Consider the following 20534-nt stretch of genomic DNA (forward strand, 5'->3'; position numbering starts at 1 on the left):
AAAAGGGTTCTTTATCCAGAGGATGGTTGGGCACTGCAACAGGCTCCCCAGAGAAGCAGTCACTACACAAAGCCTGATAGAGTTTGGACATAACTTTTGGGCACTGGGTGTGACTCTTGGGGATGGTGCTGTGCAGGGCAGGAAGTTGGACTCGATGATCCTTGTGGGTCCTTTCCAACTCTGGGTATTCTATGATTCTATGAGATGTGCATATAACATTAAAGTTTATTCTCTATTATTCACTTTTTTAAAAAATAATTTAAATTTTTTTTAAAGTATTTAAGAAAGAAGTGAATAGTTTAATAAGATGTCAATAACAAAATTGAAAATATGCTCCCTTTTTTTGGAAACACATAGGAAAATGAGAATACAGTTGTTAGAATATAATTCTAACTTATAATTAGAAGCTCAATAGCTCATTTAATTAGTTTATTGTAATTAGATATTCTAAAAACTTTCTGGTCATCTTTGTATTTTAAAATTATATTAAATAATTTTATAAGAATTGTAACTACACACAGTGAAAAAACAACTTCTTATGGATGGAACTTTTGAGAAATCCAATTAATGGAAAGGTTTTAGTGAAAAGCATTTGATTTCTTTAAGTTGCGGTTAAAGCTGTTGCTTTCTTTAACAGCAGATAAAGAAGTTGAATTTTGGTACAGATTGTGTCCTTGTGTAGGCACGTCCTGGCCTCTAATTAGTAATAATCAGCTCAGCCTATTATTTAGGGTTTGTGCCTCAGCTGTTGATTCTCAAGGCTGTCACATGTACTTTTATAAAGCATGAGGCACAATTCTGTCTGCAGAGACTGATTTTCTTTAAGATGTGATGTTAATGCATGTACTGTGTGTTCCATGCAAAATATCAATATACTAAAAATAAATAATATTTTCAGTGCAGAGAGAAATAACACTCTATTACAGTCTTAAAGTGTTTTAGAGCTCAATTGTAATGAATAGTTATTAAGCCTATTTCAGTTATACAGCTCTGGTTTGATAGTAAGATGGAGCAAGGATTCAGCAAATTAATTTTGCTCTAACATGCACTCACACATTTTTATGATCCAGATGTTTTTCAAGACTAGATTAAGAGTTGATAAGCTATGTAGCTCCACAATCATTAAAATAATTGTGGTTTTGCTACCTATTCAGTAATTATTTTAGCATTGTCAGTAAAGCAATGAAGTTTTATGAAAATTGAAACAGTTGATAAAGAATAATCAGTGAGTTACCAATATTTTTCATGAAAGCTGTCTCTCTGTCCTAAACTGTTTGACTTAATCCATTTGACTGTTTTCAAAATAACCTCAAAGGATATAAGTTTGAAAATATCCACAATTCATTGTTTACATGTTGAGTGCAGTGTCATGTTGTAGCTGCTATTTTGTACAATTCTTAAAAGAATGTAGCAACTGATATCTTTTACAAAAGTTAGGACTGTGGAGAGATGAAGTTATTTTTGTGAATCTGCTCCAGTAGTGAGACCAAATAAGCTCTGTTGAATGCAGTTAAGGAATGCTTTCTCTAAGGGAGTGGAATTCCTCATATGGATTCTTTGAGAGAAAATAACATCTATCAGGATGTTGAGGGTTGGGTTTTTGTATGTTGCATACTCTGCAATTAAAATCTTAGGAAAATGTAAGTTCTCCATCAAATGTTCGATGTAAATATGCTGTTAGGAATAGGACTGGAATGTCACCTTTGTATATTGCAGTATTGGTCTGTGTCTTCAAGCAATTTGCTAATTCTTTCTGAATGAAGAAAAATAGGTTAACCATCCTGAGGCAAAGATGTGCATATAAAAATAACAGATAAAGCAAATTCATTCATAGGGCATGTTTTTTTCAAAATGTAGTCAGCTCTTAGTTGAATTTGTATAATGCAAGAGGAGAGAAGAACTATGTCAGCTTCCCAAGTTAGTCTTCTAGTTGTCTGGCTTTAGCTTAATTAATTTAACATGTCACTTTGACACTTTATGATCTCAGTGTAATCAGTAGATTTTTGTTTAGACCTCATTTGGTTGGCAACACTCTTAAGTATTAGGAAAATGTCAGGACTTTGTTGTAGTACCCTTCTCCTCTTTCCACAAAATAAAATATTTTGGGACAATTGGCTCTATTTTTTCCCCAAAGAGTTAACTTTCAATTTACACCAAGTACTAAACTGATAGGAAGATCAGTGTTAAAATTATAAGCTAAAGGTTCAGAGAGGTGGATTTTGACTTTTGACTCACAACAATATCCCCAGGCAAGTCATTCACTTGCTCTGACTCTCATTATCTACTTAGACAATGGGATTTTGGATCCTTATTATGCTGTGTAGCATTTCTGAGGAGAAGCACTTACATAAGTGCATGCGGCATTATATAATGTCTGAGCTGTGTTATTGCCAAATACTTCAGAGGCAGAACTTGGCTCTGTTAGCATAGAGCAAAAAGATGTTCTGCTATAAATATTGCCACCATTTAAGTTCAAGCCAGAGTTACTGTTTCCTTTCTTGAGGCAGTACAGCCTGATAAAGAACAGATGTGATATTTCCAGCATGTTTCCCCAACTGGTACATAGTAGTATCTACCCCAGCACTGAGGTTTGCCTATGCCTCTTGTTAACTACATATCCTAAGCAATCATAAGCAATCAAATGATTGTTTTCAATATTGCCAATTTTCAATAACTTAGAAGTTTGATTAGTTGCAATTTCTTTCAAGCTCCTGAAGTATTTAAATAGCTTTTAAACAAAATTCAAGAAAAAGTCCTTAGGCATGAAGCTGAAGTACAAAATGCATAAATGAAGAAAAAACTGGAAATTGTTATCCATCAGGTTGGTGTTATTCTGGCTGAGAAATCAAGAAAGAGGGAAACCCCCCCAGCTTTGAATCTACAGTGCACAGATTTCACTATAATACAACAGTTGTATATACCCTATGGTTTATATGTAGTTACTGAGTTACTGTCTCAGTGACTGCAATGCTGATCTGCAAATGCATTCTGCAGATCTGTGAACAAGCCTTAACATTTATTTGATTGTTACGACTTTTTTTTTTTTTTTTTTGGCTACTGACAACTAACAAGAAACTAATTAGGAACTGATGGCAGAGTTCCCTTTATTGCAAAGGTTCCTCAGTATTGCAAAGGCACCACTTCTGTATCCTTTTGCATCAAATACGTTGTTTATTTTCAGCTCCTTGTTTTATTTCTCTTATTATCATATACTTGGAACAGCTACCAAGTATCTGTATTGCTTCTTGGTGCAGTAGTATCAGGAAACACAGCAGTGTGTGAAGGTTTTTTTCCTGGAAGTGTAGAAAAGAAATTTATTCTTCCCTTTCACATTTTTTCTAAAAGTATGACACTCAGTATTGGACTTTACTTTCTTCTATGTAAATTCACAATTCCATCGTTTCTCTTTGTTGAAAAATTATAAAAAAGGTTTTTGTAAAGAATAATTTTAATTTGCATAAGCAAATCTGAAATTAGTGGAACCAAGGTAATGCTGAGCTGCTCTGTTACACTGATCATAATGCAGTTCCCATGGAGCCTTTATGCAATGATTTGAAATGTTATTGTGGAGGCTGGTAGTACTTTCCAATAATTAAGGTTGTCAAGCTGCTCTGCCTTATGGAGTCCTGCTTCCAAGTGCTTATAATCAAGTGCATGTGATGTAAAAAGTCACTTACTAGAATTAGTAGCATCTATTTCTGTTTTTTTTTTTCTTTCTTTTTTTTTAATCAGTCTGAGATAATTTTTTAATTTCATCCAGAAGAGATCAGATGTTATTGAGCTCAAAGACAGGGAAGAAAACAAAGCCACATAATTAAAAAAACATTGATGTAATTTTCTTGTGTACTTCTTGGTAACTTATTAAAAAAACCCCAAAATGAACAAACAAATAAAAAAAACCCCAAACCAAACAAAAAAAAAAAAAAAAAACCAAAAAAAAAAACCCAAAAAAAAAAAAAAAACCAAGAAAATGAATAAAAAGGCAACAAGCCTCTCCCTGGTTCAACTTAGTAAAGAAATGTACTCCTGAAAAAATGGAGCTTGATCATGACCAGGGAAGAGTGTTTAAATTTTCTTTGAGTAGGTAGAAGTCTGATGACTTTGTCTATTTTACATAAGCTAGCACCTCCTGTGTCTTAATGAACCGTTTAAACTCCCTCTACAGTGAATAATTAAATACATTCCAACCCTAGTGGGAGCAGATAGTCCTTGAAATGGGTTGCTCAAAGCAGGAATATGAAGCCAGGCATATTGACAGTGTTGTGTGTGCTGCTGGTGATCTCCTGTCATTTAAGATATGTGGAGGAAGAAGCTGTGACAAAGTAGAAGGAACAAAAGGCAAGTGATGTATCAGTGACAGGAGAGGGACTGAATTGGGAAGGAGGGAAACTGAGTGGGATTTGATGAGTGGTTGAAAAGATTGTCAACTGAAGGCAGGCAGGTAGACAGGGATTAACCAAATTGTCTGGGACAAGAAGCTGGTGACAAGGGAAGAGTAGACACTTCTTGGTTAAAGTTGTGTTCAAAATTTAGGACAGAAAAACTGTGTGGTTTTGGCAGAGAGAACTGAGAGAAGAACCAGGAATGGGAATGGAAAGAGAAGGATTGAGATAAGAATGAGGAAGGAGAATGGAAATGAGGGACAACAAGAGAGATCTGTGGAGAAATGAGCTTTCTAGGGAGAACCAAACTGCTGGACAAAGATCCAGAGAGAGGACAAGAAAGGAAAAAGGTATTGCGGGTTAGGAGTTGTGAGATTCTGGAAAGAAGTCTAATGCTGGCTGATGTGGTGAGGAAGAGTTTGAGCAAGAAAAAAAGCTAAAAGACCCTGCTTAAGCTTTGTAGGTCTAAGGAGAACCTTTTGAAGTAAGAGGAGATCCTAATTCTGGGGATAATGTGGGCTATAATTAGGTCAGGAAGCTGATTTGGCTAAATGGGAGGCCTAGAATCATAGATTCTGTTTGAGTTGGAAAGAGCCTGGAAGATCATCTTGTTCCAACCTCCCTCCTGTGGGCAGATTCAGCTTCCTCTAGAGCAGGTTGCTCAGGGCCCCATTCAACCTGGCCTTGAACATTTCCAGGGATGGGTAGTCCCAGTCTCTCTGGACAACCTGTGCCTGTACTTCACCGCCCTCACAGGGAAGAATTTCTAGTGAGACTGGGGTAAAAATTTGGAAAGGAAAAGAGAGTGGTAGAGGCCTGGAGCAATTAGGCTAGATGACAACTACTACCAGCAACTATCCAGGAAACCTGTTGTATTAAGGCACAGCAGTTAGATGGGGTATGCTGACAATTCCTGTAATGATTTTTATAGTAGTATAAGAAGGAAATGTCTAAAAAAGGGTTTTCAAGTTACTCACGTGAACCACAGGTAGAGAACTGTAATGGTGGAATTTGTTTTTGACCTTTTTTTTTTCCAATTTAGGAAAATTACATATAAATGATAACATAAAAATAATTTTCTTAAATTTTAAAAAGTCACCGGCATTCAAAAATGCAGAAGTTTTGGTACAAGTATATTTTTAGGAAATCTCCTAACTATACAGTCATACTAGCTTTTTATAGAATGCTATTTTAGTGATGATAAAAGTTCAATGGACGTGTCAGGGTTGTGTAGCAGGGAAGCTGTGGTATGAAGCAACTCTGAAGATGAAATTTCAAGCTGGGAATTGCATTTGGAGTATTGGTACAATTATTTTCCTGAAGAATTAGATTCTGTACCAGACCCTGCTGTGGAATTTGCTGAGTAGATGATCTTGTATACTAGGCTTGCTTTCAAGTGGTCACTACTCATCCCTTACTGGGAATATTCCCAGTTGTATCTCTTGCATCTCCTCCTTTTATTTGAGGTTGAAACCTCAGAGTTGCTCTATCTTGATACCTGCAGCTGGTATCTAATTACATCACCTGCAGGAGGTGAATGTAAGATGTGGCTTGACCAATAAACAACATATAATGCAGTCACTTCAACCTGGGCATCCTAGATTAATGAAAATGTCTTAGTTTAAGCTTTGTACCTCCCTTCCCCAATGGAAAATAGGCTATAATACTACTTCTTTGGTGTTTTGACAAAATTAAATCATTAATATTTGTTGTGTTTTGTGAAATACTGTAATTGGTGCAAGAGAAAAGCCCATGAGGAAAATAATAATTCTCTTTTCAAAGCTTTGAAGAATTGACTATATTGAATAAAGCACAAGGCTGTAAATTGAAGATTGAGTGGAAAACAAAGCCCTGAGCAGCTGTTGGCAAAGTGAGCTCCATTATCCTGTATATACAATGAGGCAGCACATGTGCAAAAAATAATATCATGCCATTGAAGACTGTAGTGGGATGTGTTCAGTAGAAGCCATTCTTTTTCCATAGGGTACTTAGTTTGACATTTCCTAACTTTTAGCGCTTGCTTCTGTAAAATTAATACTTTGTTAATGAAAGCTCTTGTGACTAATCATGCAAAATGATTATTGTTTGGAAGCACAGTAAGCGATGTGCTTCAGGCTTTTCATGATACAGTGCAGAAGGAAAGCTGTTATGAAGAGGGGGAATGCAAACTACCCTCTTCTACCCTCTGTGGATCCCTTATGCTTTTCCTGCCATGCATCTGCAATTACCCATGCTCAGCTATGAGGTAGCAGAGTAGATGGTTTTCATTGTAATGGCAAATATCCAAGTATCTGTGGGGTTTAGCTTCAAATTTTCTCTTTACTGATGATAAATTTACGATGAGTGAAAGAGTTGGAATAGTTTAGGACATTGCTGTAATTTTCTGTCTTTATCAATGAAAAAATTCCCTTTGCTTTTGGATTTGCAGGCCAGCTGTTTAAGCACTGTGGAGAAAAGTAAAGAAACCAAGATTTTTCTTAGTACTTTAAACCCTTTGGAAATTTCTTAGGCTTTGCCTGCTTTGGATCAAAATTTAGATACTAATTTTTTGATCAGCAGTGTAAGTTTACCCATTTTTATTCAAATGCTTTCAAAGCATTCATAGATGTTTCAATTAATATAAATATTCATTTATATTGAATATAAATATTATATTATATAGTATATAATTATATAATATATAATTATATAAATATACAATACATAATGTATTATATTTATAATATAGTATATATTATATATACTATATAATTTATAATATTTCATATATTATATATTATAATAGATATAATATATATAATATATTATATAATATAATATTGAATATAAAGCATAAGCACAAACCCCTAATGCTATAAAAGTTTCACACAGATGCACTTATTAATTTTAGTTCTGTCCAATATATCCCTTTCTTGTGAATAAATATTTGTATTAGTTTTGACTATTTCAATATAATTCTCTGTAACAGAATAGAATAATTTTTAAATTACTCAGGTAATAAATTTTAATAGAAATGACATGTCATAAGTAGGAAGTTAAAATGTGTTTTTGTTTCTAGGGACTGTATTTAGTTTAACCTTTGAATTTTTACTGAAGTTTGCACATTCATCAGGTTTTTTATGCAAGTTTTTTTTCCTTTCCTAATTTAAAAAAGAAGAAAAAAAAGGAGTATAGTTTGTTTTGTTTTGTTACTTTTTTGTTTTTCTTTAGTTATAGATATGAGTACATTCTTGTGCACCTGTTGTGGGAATGGTGTCTGTCCAAGACTTGAAACATCTGAGAGATTCTTGGGTCAATTGAGGATAGGTACCTAAATTGTTTGAAACTGCTTTTCTGTTGGTATCAGTATAGTAATTTTAAGTCAGGAAGCAAGGGCTGTCAGAGTGTCTGTATACAGGAAAGGAAATAGCTTCTATCTATCTCTGCACCAGCTGGTACTAAGAAATCTGAAGGAGTGTGGTTGATGCTGTGGTCGTGCAGTACTTAAGCATTCTGAGAAATGCAATGCTTTATACATAGTTTTCAAAACCTACCAGTAAATAATGTTTTGGGGTTTTTTAGCTATTCTTGCTATTTCAAATGGCCTGAGATTGAAGGCAGAGTTATCAAACTGTAGATAAAAATAGATATTGCTAGATGAACTGTCAGTATTGGCAAACCTTTGCCAAGAGGAAGCCTGAAGCAAAAGTTTTCCATTCTTTATATTTTTGTCTTTTCACACATGCATGTTTTGGAGAAGAGAAACTTTCCCATGCAGACATGGGAAATTTAAAAGCTCTAGTTATTCAGAGCTCTTATAAATGCAGCTATGCTGCAGCAATCACTGCAAGAGGGCTCTTGTGGAAATTACCATCTGATTCCCAGGCTCTTGAGTGAGCTTAAATACACTGTGTTCTTTTTGAAGACCTAGGGACAGGGTTATGATTATGTTACTTTGCTGCAGAGCAGTATAGAGTCTACAATATGTCATTAAATTCAGTTGGAAAACCTGCAATATTCTGAGAGATGAGTCTTGGAGTTTATCCCTGAGATAAACTGCCTGTGGACTGTAGTCTTAACCCATATTCATAAACCACCATGATTTAAATCTGAAAAGGGATTAAAAACCCTATTGCAGGTTAAGTGCTGGTTTAGGACATTATCAGTCTATCACTAGGGAAGACAAATCTAGCTCTTTGCTTGAACCTGGACCAGTGCAGGAAATACATTATTTGCCTGCTGTGGGGAAGACCTATATGAAGATTGGACTGGATCCAATATATTCCTGAACCCAATATATTTCTGCTTTTCAAATGTTACTACATACCCAAAGACATGCTATGCGTGTGGTCCTCATCAACAATGGCAACCTTCCAGTTCTGCCAGAAGCACTGATATGCCAGGTTTCAAATATCTGTGTAGCACTTATGGAGACTGTTCAGCACCAGTCTGAATGTTATGTTCACATCCTGGACATTGCATTATGGAATTTGTTTAATTTTTATAGCTTTATTGTGCTGAAAGTAGAAAACCAAGCAGGTAAACTCCAGTAAGTTATCGACAGAGAGCAGATTGCTTTAAAACAACATTGAGATTGTTGGAGTGTAGCAGTAAAAGCTTAGGCAATGCCAGAATAAATACTGGCATCTCTAATATTTTGGGATTTTTTCAATAAATTTGACATTAACTGAATTCTTGGATATCCCTTAACAATGTAATTTCTCTACATGATAAAAGCTTCCTTTTGCCATTTTCTATGAATGGTTCCAGGGAGTGAACACCATAGTTTATGGAATTGTAAATGGTAGGACTCTTACTTTCAATTTTAAATTTAAGGATGCTGCAAGGAATCTAGGGAAGTGAGGATAAGAAGGGAATTGCAGAATATACTCTGCTTTGGAAGTCATATGTTTTATCATTTGAACTATAGTTTTTAAAGTTATAATTCACTAGTGATTCACCTTGAGACATCTGGATTAGAGTTGGAACTGGAATCCAATAAATGGATAAAAAGTATGAATACTCTGAAGAGAGATGTCAGCAGTGTATATTTGTTCAGTGTCCTCTCCATAAAAATGTAACACATTCAGTTGATACTACTGTGAGTGAAAAGAATTAATTAACATGTACAGAACACACAGTTAGAAGAAGTGCTGTGTTGATGGCAGATCTAGATGACAGAGGAGTTCTTCTCTTGTGTCTATCCTGAATGAAGTGTTTTCCTTGAAAATTAATATTCCTGCTTTGGTTGAATTGCTTGTTGCCACTAACTGGATCTATGTGGTGATCTTAGAAGAACCCTAAGAAAATGAAGACTCACAGGGCAAAAACAGCACTGGAGCTGTGCCACAGATCCTAATCTCCCATTGTGGTCTGCCTTCACTAAGTTATATAACTGCAGTAAGGGAAGAATAAAAGGCAAAGAACTTGTTTCTTCATTAATGTTCTCCATGATGCGCTGAGTGGCACTGGTGCAGTGTAAACATGGCTTTTGTGAGAACTCCTACTTTGTAGGTCATTAGCTGTTTATGGGACCCTTCTAAATGAGCTGATGTGCTATTTCGTGTACTTCTGTACAGCCAGAAGTTGTGCAGTCAGGAAGACAGAACTCTGCACATGTCATGAGAATCTACCCTCTTCTGACTTCCACTGACATTTGTGTTGTTAATTAGTTTACCCAGAATTTGTTAATGTTGGTCCCAACATTTGGAAACAGAGACCAATACTACTCTATAAACAGAGTTACTTTCCAGTAGTAAAATAAAATTCTGATAAAAGCATCTAAATATTGCTGCACCTCAAAAGTTAGTACCTGGTAATATAAACACTATGATTCAAAACAGCTGCTTATTCACAGAATGCTTGGTTCCATAATCTTCTATAAGGTTATGTTGTTTGGCATTGACAGTAGAAGTGGCTGATGGTGCGGGAGGGACAAACATGGGTGCAATACAAGATGCTTTGAGATAAAAATTTTTGAGACCATGTCAATGAACTAACAGGAACTCACACACACAGAATTCTGAGAAAAGACAGCACCTGTTGCACTTACAGCAAAGATCTGCAATGTTGGCAGAAGGTAAGGAGAAACACAGCCAAAGACTATCCATTGAATGCATAGGTAGGAGGCGTGCCTTCAGAGGAAAGATTGTTTCAGTTTTGTTTGGATCTTGAGAATTTTGTTCAAGAATATATTCTGTGAACTGTGACTTAAGTCACAGTTAAGTGACTGTTAAGTCTTAAGTGACTTACAAAGTAGTTTGTTTATGTAATTTATTTGACCTAATGGGAATTTTAGGAAGCCAGTGGCTTGCAAGAAATATTCAAGTGGTGAGTTACACTTGAAATGCAGATTAAGGTGATATCCCAATATTCAAACTTCATGGAAATTCCCATTGTATGTAGAAGGAAGAACACGGGTGTTCTTCAGCATTTAACAGTTAGTTCTTCAGAGTGTTCACTAAGTCTAAGATGCCAAGCAGCTGACTCTGTTCTGTACTGTTTCTATATGGTTTTTTGAGGCAAATATGCTTTACTATCTAGCTTTACTTCTAATGTCCCTTGAGGAGTACCCAGGTGTTTACTTATAGAGTCAATGGGAACAATTAATGTTTGAAAGAAACAAGAGAATGTTTGGTACTATTAATGTATACTGTAGTACTATTATTGTATATGCAACGAGATTTTCAACTAACCTCAAATAAAAGCCTCCCTCTTTCCTGATTCTAGCATCTCTCTTATGGCAATGGTAGCTTACATGTTGATGCAGCCTTCCAGCAGACGCTCTGGAGTGTAGCACCAGTCAGTTCAGGAAGTGAAGTTGCCCAAGGTAAGATGGACTCAACTTTAATTATTGAAAGACTGATAGTAAATTAAATACTTAAAAAGTCAAATTATAATGCCAAGCGTGGGAGTGGTTTTCTTCTATGTAAACATTGAATATAGTAAATAAATAAATAAAATATACATCTGTTCTGAAATAGAGGGAAGGTTATACTGAAAGTAACACTCATAATTTTCTATGTAGTTTTGCTGAATGCTAAACAGCTCATTCAAATCTCATTTTGCTAAAGACATAATAACATTCATAATATGTTTTTTGAAATAGCTTTTGGTCCTGGTTTAAAATATTATCTCAAAATATTCTGATGTATGCAGTCATGGTTACATGTTTCTGAGATTGAGTAAAAAATGCGCAAGAGGCTTGGAAGCAGGATGTGAAATCCTAAGACTGAAGATGAGAAATAGTTTTATGGGTAACATATGTTTGGAAAGAAAAACAAGAGGAGGGTAAAGACAGAAAGAGAACAGCTTTCCAGAACTATTTATTTTATTTAGGAATTAGGAAAGAGTTTTAATGTAATTTCTAACATTGAAAGGACAAGGATCCCTGAATTTATGCCATACTGGTTCCACAGAGAAGAACAATGTTTTCCTGAAAAGTCTGCCACAATGTAAAGCCTAATGATTTCTACTTTCCTGCAGACCAACTGTTTTGAGTGGGTGTTGTAATAGAATCTAAAGAAGATTAAAGCTGCAGGTCATTTCATTCTGTGTGATTTTTGGATACTGTTTTTTAAAGAGGCAATACACTGTAATTTCACATCAATTCTTTTTATCTGGCATATTTTAAAACTCAGACATGGAATGTTCTTGCAACCTTGCTAATTAAGATATTAGGGAGACCATTGCCATCATCTCTTTTTTATATAGCCATTTGGTTTTTACATATGAGACTCATTCTGCACATACAGATTATCTGGCATGGTTTATACCAGAAACCATTATTAAAAAATGATAGTGCACTGCTTGGCAGTATCCTAAACTTTATGGAGAAAACCTTTCTGTTAATGAGAAGACATTTTCCTTTTGCCCCTTCCTATTAATTCCATTCTCCTTGTCCTCCCACTGTTGGCAGCTCTGTGTGTCATTCTTGCTAATAATACCAGCATGGTTTATGTGCTGAGACCCAGATTTGTGCTATGCCACATCTCTGCCTGGTGAACCTCACTACTGAGACCTGCCTGTCTCTTTGAGAAGCAAAAATCCACAATGACATAGTGTCATATTGTGTACTCATACTCCCAGGAAATAATGTGAAAATTATGTAATACAGTTTTTGTAACTGTGCATTTATCTATGTGCCTGCTCTTTGTTGCTATACTTTTCCATTTTCACTTTGCTTAGATACAGAAATTATCTTTAAGCTGAGCATGTTTTCTAGAGAAGTTCAGCTGGCTAGTGTCAGAAAGGATTACAGCAAAGGCCTTATTCTTGAAAAAGTGGCAACTGTGACTGTAATCAAGGTAGTCCTGTGGTGCAGGGAGAGTGAATCTCACATTAAGTGTGTAAGGCCTTATCTCTATGTCCTCTGTAAAACAGTGGCAAAGCCAGAGAAAATTTCCTCAAAAAGGAAGAAGAAGGAAATAAGCTGTTTTTCTTAGTATCTGTAAAATGCTTTGTCATATTCATAATTAAAATATGAATGTATAGGAATAACTGTTCTATAATACCCTCTCTTAATCAAAAATCCCCATTAAAATAGATTAATAAATTAAACTATTTAGTTAAATGAAATTATTTTGAAGTGAAAATAATGGATAAATAGTCTGTAAGATGAACTAGGATATTGGAGGTAGTTCAAAGAAAATAACTTGTTTTTACATGCATTTCTAGAATATTGGCTTATGCAGAAGTCAATTTATTGTTTAAGTCAAAACAGAATTTTAGAGTTAAGTCATTCTGCTAATTCTGAATGATGAAGTAGATGAGGGTCACTTTAAAAACAAAACCTACATTACATTGAATTATATTGACACAGGTCCATGTAAAAAGTAATGTATGTAACAACAGTTACTTGGGCATACCCTGCTGTGTCAAAATAATGAATTTAAAAAATCACTGCTAAAATTTGCCACATAAATTCCAATTTTATACTGATCTCAAAGGTTTAAAAAATATATCGTGAAATATTACCTGATATATTCAGGAAAAAAGTTTCATGTAATTTCAAAATAAATTCTTGAAAGATGTGTAGTGTTACTGAAGAGTCTTCAACACAATTTCCCTATAAAGATCTGTCTTGCTTCACAGCATTACTTATTAGTGTAGACATTGCTTCAAAATATAATTCCAGGTATAACTTTTTAAAAATCTTGTTGCTGTAACACTAAAGCCAAGGATTTATGTTATTGCATCCCACTCAAATGTAGAATGTGATATGAACTGGTTTTAGCAAGAGGGAAGATGAGTTTAGGAAACAAAGAAATGTTTGCATTTAGCTTGTCAGACTGGATAACTACCATGGAATTGTGCTTAAAACCTACTAAGTTTTAGTATTCTTCAGTGGTTGATTATAATACAATAATTGTAGGATAATATAAAATTCTATTTCTTTTTAATGTCACATCTCTAATGCAAAAAGACTGATGAAAAAAGATCTATTTTTTAAACATCTTTACTGATTTGAATTATGGCCTGATTTTCAGCTTCTGGCTGCTAAGTCCTGGGACTTCAAATATTGTGATGATGCTGTGTGTATGGTCTGTGCCTTTGTTTGTGAACACACACCTGGACACTGTAAAGCCAAGTGTTTGGCTGTGAACCTGCACATGCAGGGGAGGTATTTGCAATATAAGAGTTTCTCTTTGGAGTCCAAATAAATTGTGATTATTGATTTTGAATTTTCTGTCAAGTAGAGTTTAGAATGGATCTTCCCTGAAGTTCTTCTCACAGAGAACTTCCAAATACTCCAGAAAGTGCTTTAAAAATAATGAACTAGCTAAATCAGTCTTTGTTTTTGTATGTTAACTGGAATTCTTATCTTAAATAAAATGAAAAGTGACTCGGTAAGATGGAAGAGTTTCCAACTTCTGTTGTAATCTGGGAGAGGAGTATGTGGTTCCTTGTTTTGGTTGGCTCAGTCTTTTTCTGAGTTGTGGTAACTATGTAAGATCTCCTGCTTGTGGCTTCTCTTTATCCTGATCCATCCTTCCCTAGTTGCTGACTTGAAGCTTTTCTCACTTGGCAGTGTTGAACTGGCTCCCCAGGATATGAGATATATTCCCCTTCTTCTGACACTTTTAAAAAAAGTAATATAAAATGTCAAATAGAAAAAAATCTGAAATCAACCTGATAGTATTGAATACAGTTTGAACTATAGTTTTACATGTTGCTGTGTTTAGAGAAATGATCTAGATTTTCTCCCTTTATTCAAGGATACCTGATAGGAGGGGATGTTCTGAGGTTATTGCATGGTCACATGGATGAATGTTTGACAGTCCCTTCGGGTGAACATGGAGAAGAACAAAGAAGGTAGGTTTCCAGCTTATACCAGAATAATAGTAATGAATGTTGCTGAATTAAGTGTCAGATGTTGTAGTACAGATGTTTGAAAGATGTTGTGATGATATTTGTTACTCATAAGAATGAGAATGGTTGTGATAAACTTTGGATGTGAGCCTTTTGTATTTTCTTTTCCGTTTTGTTCAAGTCTGATTTCACTTACCAGATGTAAAAGGAATAGTGGCTTTTTGGATAATTTTTGTAATGTTTCAGGATTTAAAAGCACTGTGAATTAAATATATTGGGTTTTTCATTGCTGTTTTTTTCTGTAATTACAAAAAATTCCTCAGGGCAGGGTATGGAAAATACTGCCCAATCCTTCAAGGCAACTAATCTGGGATTAATCTCAGGTCTACCTGTCATGGCAGTGTAGAATTTAATTTATGGTTATTTTCTTGACTCAAGGAATCCTGGAATGGAAGTAGTGATGACAACCTGGTCTGTGTCTCTCTCTGTTAACTAAAAAAATCGAAATAGTGAGAAGACTGACACAGTGAGTGGCATGTCTCAGTGGAGTGATCGCATCAGTCCTCTTTGTTTGCTCTAATACAATATGCCCTAAGATTCTTTTCGGTAGGGCAGTATTGTATAATTTATTTCTACCTTCAGGCTAAATGTTGCTAAATGTTACTAAATGGTATTTTAGAATAGTTTGTTTAATGCAGCATATTGGGTAGCTTCATTTCCATGACAAAGGAAATGCTATTCATTAACTCACTCATCAAAATGAGTTTTCTTGGTTTTCAAATAGAAATGTGTTTTTAATTTTATTTATTCTCATTTGTAAAGATAAGGACAAAACTCTGGAAGCTTTCATAGAAAAATTCTTCTATGGATTTTTAAATGTTAATGAGAAAAACCTTAGAGTTTTCTTATACAGCTGGTGACCAACACTTCATGGATATTTCTTATTTCAGACAAAGGAATAGTTTTTGAATGCAGAAGATAGTTTGTAATGCTGGTACTTAAAATGTGATCTGTTCAGGTTTTAATTTTAGTTACCATGTGCGAGTCATTACCCCTTGATCACTGCTATTATTATCCTCAGCCTGAAACTGAGGAAAACTTAAAGTGATAAATAAATTGGATGCTACAGTGTTTGCTCTTATTTCAGTCTAAATCCTGCAAAATTCCTTCTAAAAATGTAATTGCAGTGTAACTTCAGATTTATGGATGATCAAACACTTCAGTAATGAACTTCAGTGCTTAAGAACACACTAAAAATTTGTCTCTTTTCAACAAGTCTAACATTATATGTAAAACACAATAATGGAGAGTGAAGTTGCAAATGAAAAAAAAATTGATTTGCTCTACTTGTGCATTCACATGATGCATCTTTGTCCTATAGCATGGGAAGAATATGGTTAATTTCTTAATCTGCAGACCAGTGCCTATAAACAAATCTGAAAATTGTATTTCTTTCTTTGGTGTCTGCAGTGTTCTGTATTTCCTTATGCCTTTCCCATATCTGTCTAAAACCCCAAAAGAAGCAGAGCTAGTAGGCAACAAATAGATGTCTATCTTTGCCTTTTAAGTTTTTCCTCATAGCAATACTGAGAAACATTGTTTCTACATGCTTCCTAAGAACAGATTTGATCTTCTGAAATGTACTGTTTTTCAGGAACTTTCTTTGATAAACAAGCAAAAAGAAAAAAGTTTGTTTATGTCCCATAGTCTCATTTCTGCAACTTTTCTATTTTTATGAAAAATTTAAAAGCATTTTTACTAATAAACCTAGAATATAATCTATGATTACTTTTAATTATATGGAGTTATTTATAATCACTTTGTGACCCACGCTTTCTCCTCTTGAATTATTGGTAAGTTTGGTTATTGCTTAAAACATCTATACTTCTATCTCTAATTAGGACTGTTGCCTATTCAAAATAATTTGTGTCTCCTTTCAGTTTTCAGTATGTATGCATAAATCATTTTGATGGTTGTGATTCAACATCTGGCAGAATTATGTGTAAATATATGGGTAATTTTGGCAGGTAGGAAATTTTAAGACAGATTTTTTTGTCTTCAGTTCCAGTTCTGTAACTTTTGTGCATGAGGCATACAAAGCTATGATATATTTGAAGTAAAATAATTTCATATTATCCTGTCATTGCCTCTTGAAGTAGTCTGGTGATAGATTATTGTGATTTTTTTGGTTTGTTTTGTTCCAGCACACCTGGAGAGCAGGTCAGCTCTGCAGAATGACAGAATAAAGGAGCACTGAGAAGTACCATCCCTGTTATGATTCACTAATTCCTCTATCTCATTTTTATTTTTCTGCAAAAGCTTCCTCTTTATGCCTTTTCAAATAAATAAAAGATCAGACAACCTTAAAATAACAGTTTTATTCTATAATGTCACCTGGTATCTATTTCAGGGAATAAGTAAATAGTTTAGACATGTAGTATCCTCCCCGGCAGTATCCAAAAATAGCTGTAGTTTTACTCTATTCTTAGAACACTGATACAATTGCATATGTTTTAAGTATAAAAGTGTTTCAAAGAGTACCAGGAGTTCAAAATAAAGCACACATTTTCAAGATGTTTATTCTCTTGTACATATGAGAGTTTATCTCACTTAGCACAGTGGGGACCTATGAAGCAGTGGCAGTGCAGATGTCTTCATGATTACAGTACCTGACAAAGCTTCCTCTGAGGCAACGTCATCCAAATGTACGCTGGAAGAGGCCTACTACAGTGGCAGAAGGAGTTATATAAAAAGCTTATAAAATTATTTTCTGCATCTCAGGTTTTTTCTGAGTCTGTGCTGTGTTTCCTTGCTTAATTGTGCTTGTGTGTCCCTCCATGTGGGCCTTAGATTGTGGTACTGTGATCCCTTGAAGGTAGGGTGGACTCACTGTATTGTGGAAGAGGGACTTCGCTGTTGAGTCAGAAACTTAACTTTTCCTTAAGAAGCAGGTTCAAGTAGACGCTCCTTGAAGTTCCCAGATTAAGTTTGCTTTGTAATCAGAAAACATTTCTAATTGGAAGCAGTACCAATGGAGAAGTTTGTGGTACTATGATGGTTTACTTGATATTACAGTAGAGGAATACAGTGGTATCATTTTTAAAATGCCACAGGCAGGGTGAAAGACACCCTGGTAGTCTTCACTCACTGATCCAGCCAAAGAGCAAAGAAAGAAGCAGACAAAAGATCAAGTACATGCATTTTCCCTGAATTAAATATAATTTACTGCATATTCTAGCTAGATATATTGCTGTTTTAAGGCAGCTTGTTAGAATCCTTAAACTGTGTTTTTTTTCTTCAAAGTGCCTTAATTATCTCTAGCAAGCTAGACCTAAATTTGCAGAGTAGCTCCTTAAGTCAAATTTCAGAAGCATTGTCCAGGTAGATTAAAAAATATATACAGTCACAGACAGACAAGAGAAGGCCTAGTATGATCAGTTTGGTGTTCTTATAGTGCTTACTTTGATTTCCATCTATCTTCAAAGGCAGGGGAAACTGATGCAGCAGCACAGTAGCTATGTATCCATATTTATCTTGACTGCTTTTCCTTCAGTCTGTGTCTGCATGGTTTGTGATGTAGATCCCATCATAGGAGCTTATATAAACAGTTTGTCAGTAGGAATGAGGCAAACCCACCACAGTTTCCTTGATTTATGTATTGTTTTTTAATTTAAATAAAGGATTGCATAGTCTTCTTTTTCCATCTTTTCCCTCCATTTTCATTGAGGAGAAACTTGTTAACAATTTTTAATATTATTTTTTTTTTGTTGGAGGGTCATATATGATTATCCAGCAGAAGATTTAAATCACTTTTTGTATTACAGATACCTTGAAATGGTCTTCACTTTCCTTTAATATCTTTTCCTGTTGAAATTGTGACTCTTTTTTTTCCTTTTTTAAACCTGTTATTTGGTAATTATATTGAGTCTTCATTTTGAATTTATAATATCAAAGGAATGAATAAATTTATTTTAATTATTATAAGAGTTGGTATTTAGAACATGTATATATTAAAGTGCATGTGTGAAGTTGCTTTCCATTGGTTCACTCTGAAAAGAAAAAATTAAAAATGTTCATAATAAGTTTATCCCAATTGAATCAGTCAGCAGTTCCCTCCCCCTCCCTTCTTTTTTGCAGTTCAATTAAGTGGAATTGCTTTACGTTGTTGACATTGTTGTATTATGTGTGTTATTTTTAGTTTCCTGTAGAAATGTAAGCTGTAATTAATACGGGCATGACTATAGAGTTCTGGATTGCTTTCTCCAGTTGGGAGGATATGTGTTGTAGTTGGGTTGGGGTTTATGTGTTTTGTTTTTTTTTTTTTAATTTTATAGAAGTTCCCATAAAAGCTAATGGCAAATAGAAGTATGTAATCAAAATTATGTGGTGGGTTTTTATTTTTCGATTGGCTTGTGGGGTTTATATAGTGGATTATATCCGCTATCTTTCATATTCTTTTAGAACTTAAATGCTTCATGGAAATAGGGTTCTGATAGTCATAGTTCCCAGTCTAGAAAGGAACTATGAGTGTTCCCACTGCAATTAATTTGCATTTTGATTTGCAATATATGTTTTAAAGTGATGACTGCAGTGCAATTTGGACCCTTCAGAAATATTTCATTATGGAAAGCAATTACCTGTGACAAAGAGAAAAGTGCTCCTGGCTTTTCAAAGTATCATTTGGGCTGGAGCAGACTCCAGTTTCTCAAACCAACCATTCAGAACAGACCTTCATGAGGAAATGGATAAATGTAGCCTAATTTCAGAAGCAGTTTTACCATTCCTGCCTTTGAGACTTTCTTTGGGGGAAACTTATTATGTTAAGGCTGTTGTAAATTACATTGAACACTTAGTCTCAGGGATGGACAGGCTTTTAAAGTGATGGTCAAAATCAGTATGACTTAGCTAATCCCTTTTTTATTTTCCATGCCATTTTCTGACACCTTTTATTACAGCATTACGCACTGAGGTCTGTTGTACCTCAGAAAATTTGGGATCTGGCATGTGTGGAGCATGATTTATGACTGAAATGTGAACTCCAAGTTTTCAATCAGCATAAGTCAACAACCTTTCCCCTGCACCCCAAAAAAACCTTGAATAATGATGTCTGTGCTTTTAAAAGTTATTTTGAAAACATACATAGAGCTCCTTAGTGACTGATTTTTCAAACTAAAACCAGGCTTGTCTGTCATTGAGAGGAGTGGAAAAATTTCTTTCACTTGAACTTTGACATGTTATTTGGATTTATTTGTTTGTGTGTGATCCAGGTATGCTATTGTTCTTTATATTGCCCTGGTTCATTCCAAGCAACTGAGATTTGTTCAATTATTTTCTTGGTGTGGAATTTAGGATTTGCAATTTCTTCAAACAAGATTACTTCAGCAGTATCGAAACACTGTAATTTAATGTAATTTCTTTTAACCTCATTTAATTCCCATTTGCAGCCAGTGAGTTTCAGTGAAATGATTGCCCTCTCTCTGCTGAACAATAATAAAAATATAAATTCACTAATGGCTCTCCAGGGGTAGACGTGGTAGTCTATTTTAAAACTGTGCAATTAATTCATTATTGAAATTAAAGATAATAGATTCAGATATGGAGCTTTCTTTTTGGTGTTTACTGTCTCTTTGCCCCTGCATCCCCTCTTGGCAAGCTGGAGGAGAGCGCTGAGAGTGAGCCGGGGAGAGCAGGACTTGGTCCCGCCAGGGCCGTGGCTCTGTCCGTGGTGCTGCACAAGCAAACCCGGGCACAGGGAGACAAATGCCACGTCCAGCCCCAGCTCTGGTTTGGGTTAAGGTGAATTAAAATAGATGAACGACAAAGTCAGGAAAAGGATGATGTTTTAAATTTAACTTACAGTCA

General features: G+C 34.9%; 1 protein-coding gene across 1 annotated transcript in view; it reads left to right on the plus strand.

Moving 5' to 3' along the window:
* RYR2 (ryanodine receptor 2) overlaps window positions 1-20534 on the plus strand; it is a 386078-nt gene that overhangs the window by 160128 nt on the left and 205416 nt on the right. Inside the window, exons 9-10 of the mRNA XM_053937433.1 lie at window positions 11091-11190; window positions 14579-14675. Coding sequence (XP_053793408.1) covers window positions 11091-11190; window positions 14579-14675 — 197 coding nt within the window. The remainder of the gene's footprint in view (window positions 1-11090; window positions 11191-14578; window positions 14676-20534) is intronic.

The sequence above is a fragment of the Vidua chalybeata genome, chromosome 3 (assembly GCF_026979565.1).
Source record: "Vidua chalybeata isolate OUT-0048 chromosome 3, bVidCha1 merged haplotype, whole genome shotgun sequence".
Taxonomy (NCBI): domain Eukaryota; kingdom Metazoa; phylum Chordata; class Aves; order Passeriformes; family Viduidae; genus Vidua; species Vidua chalybeata.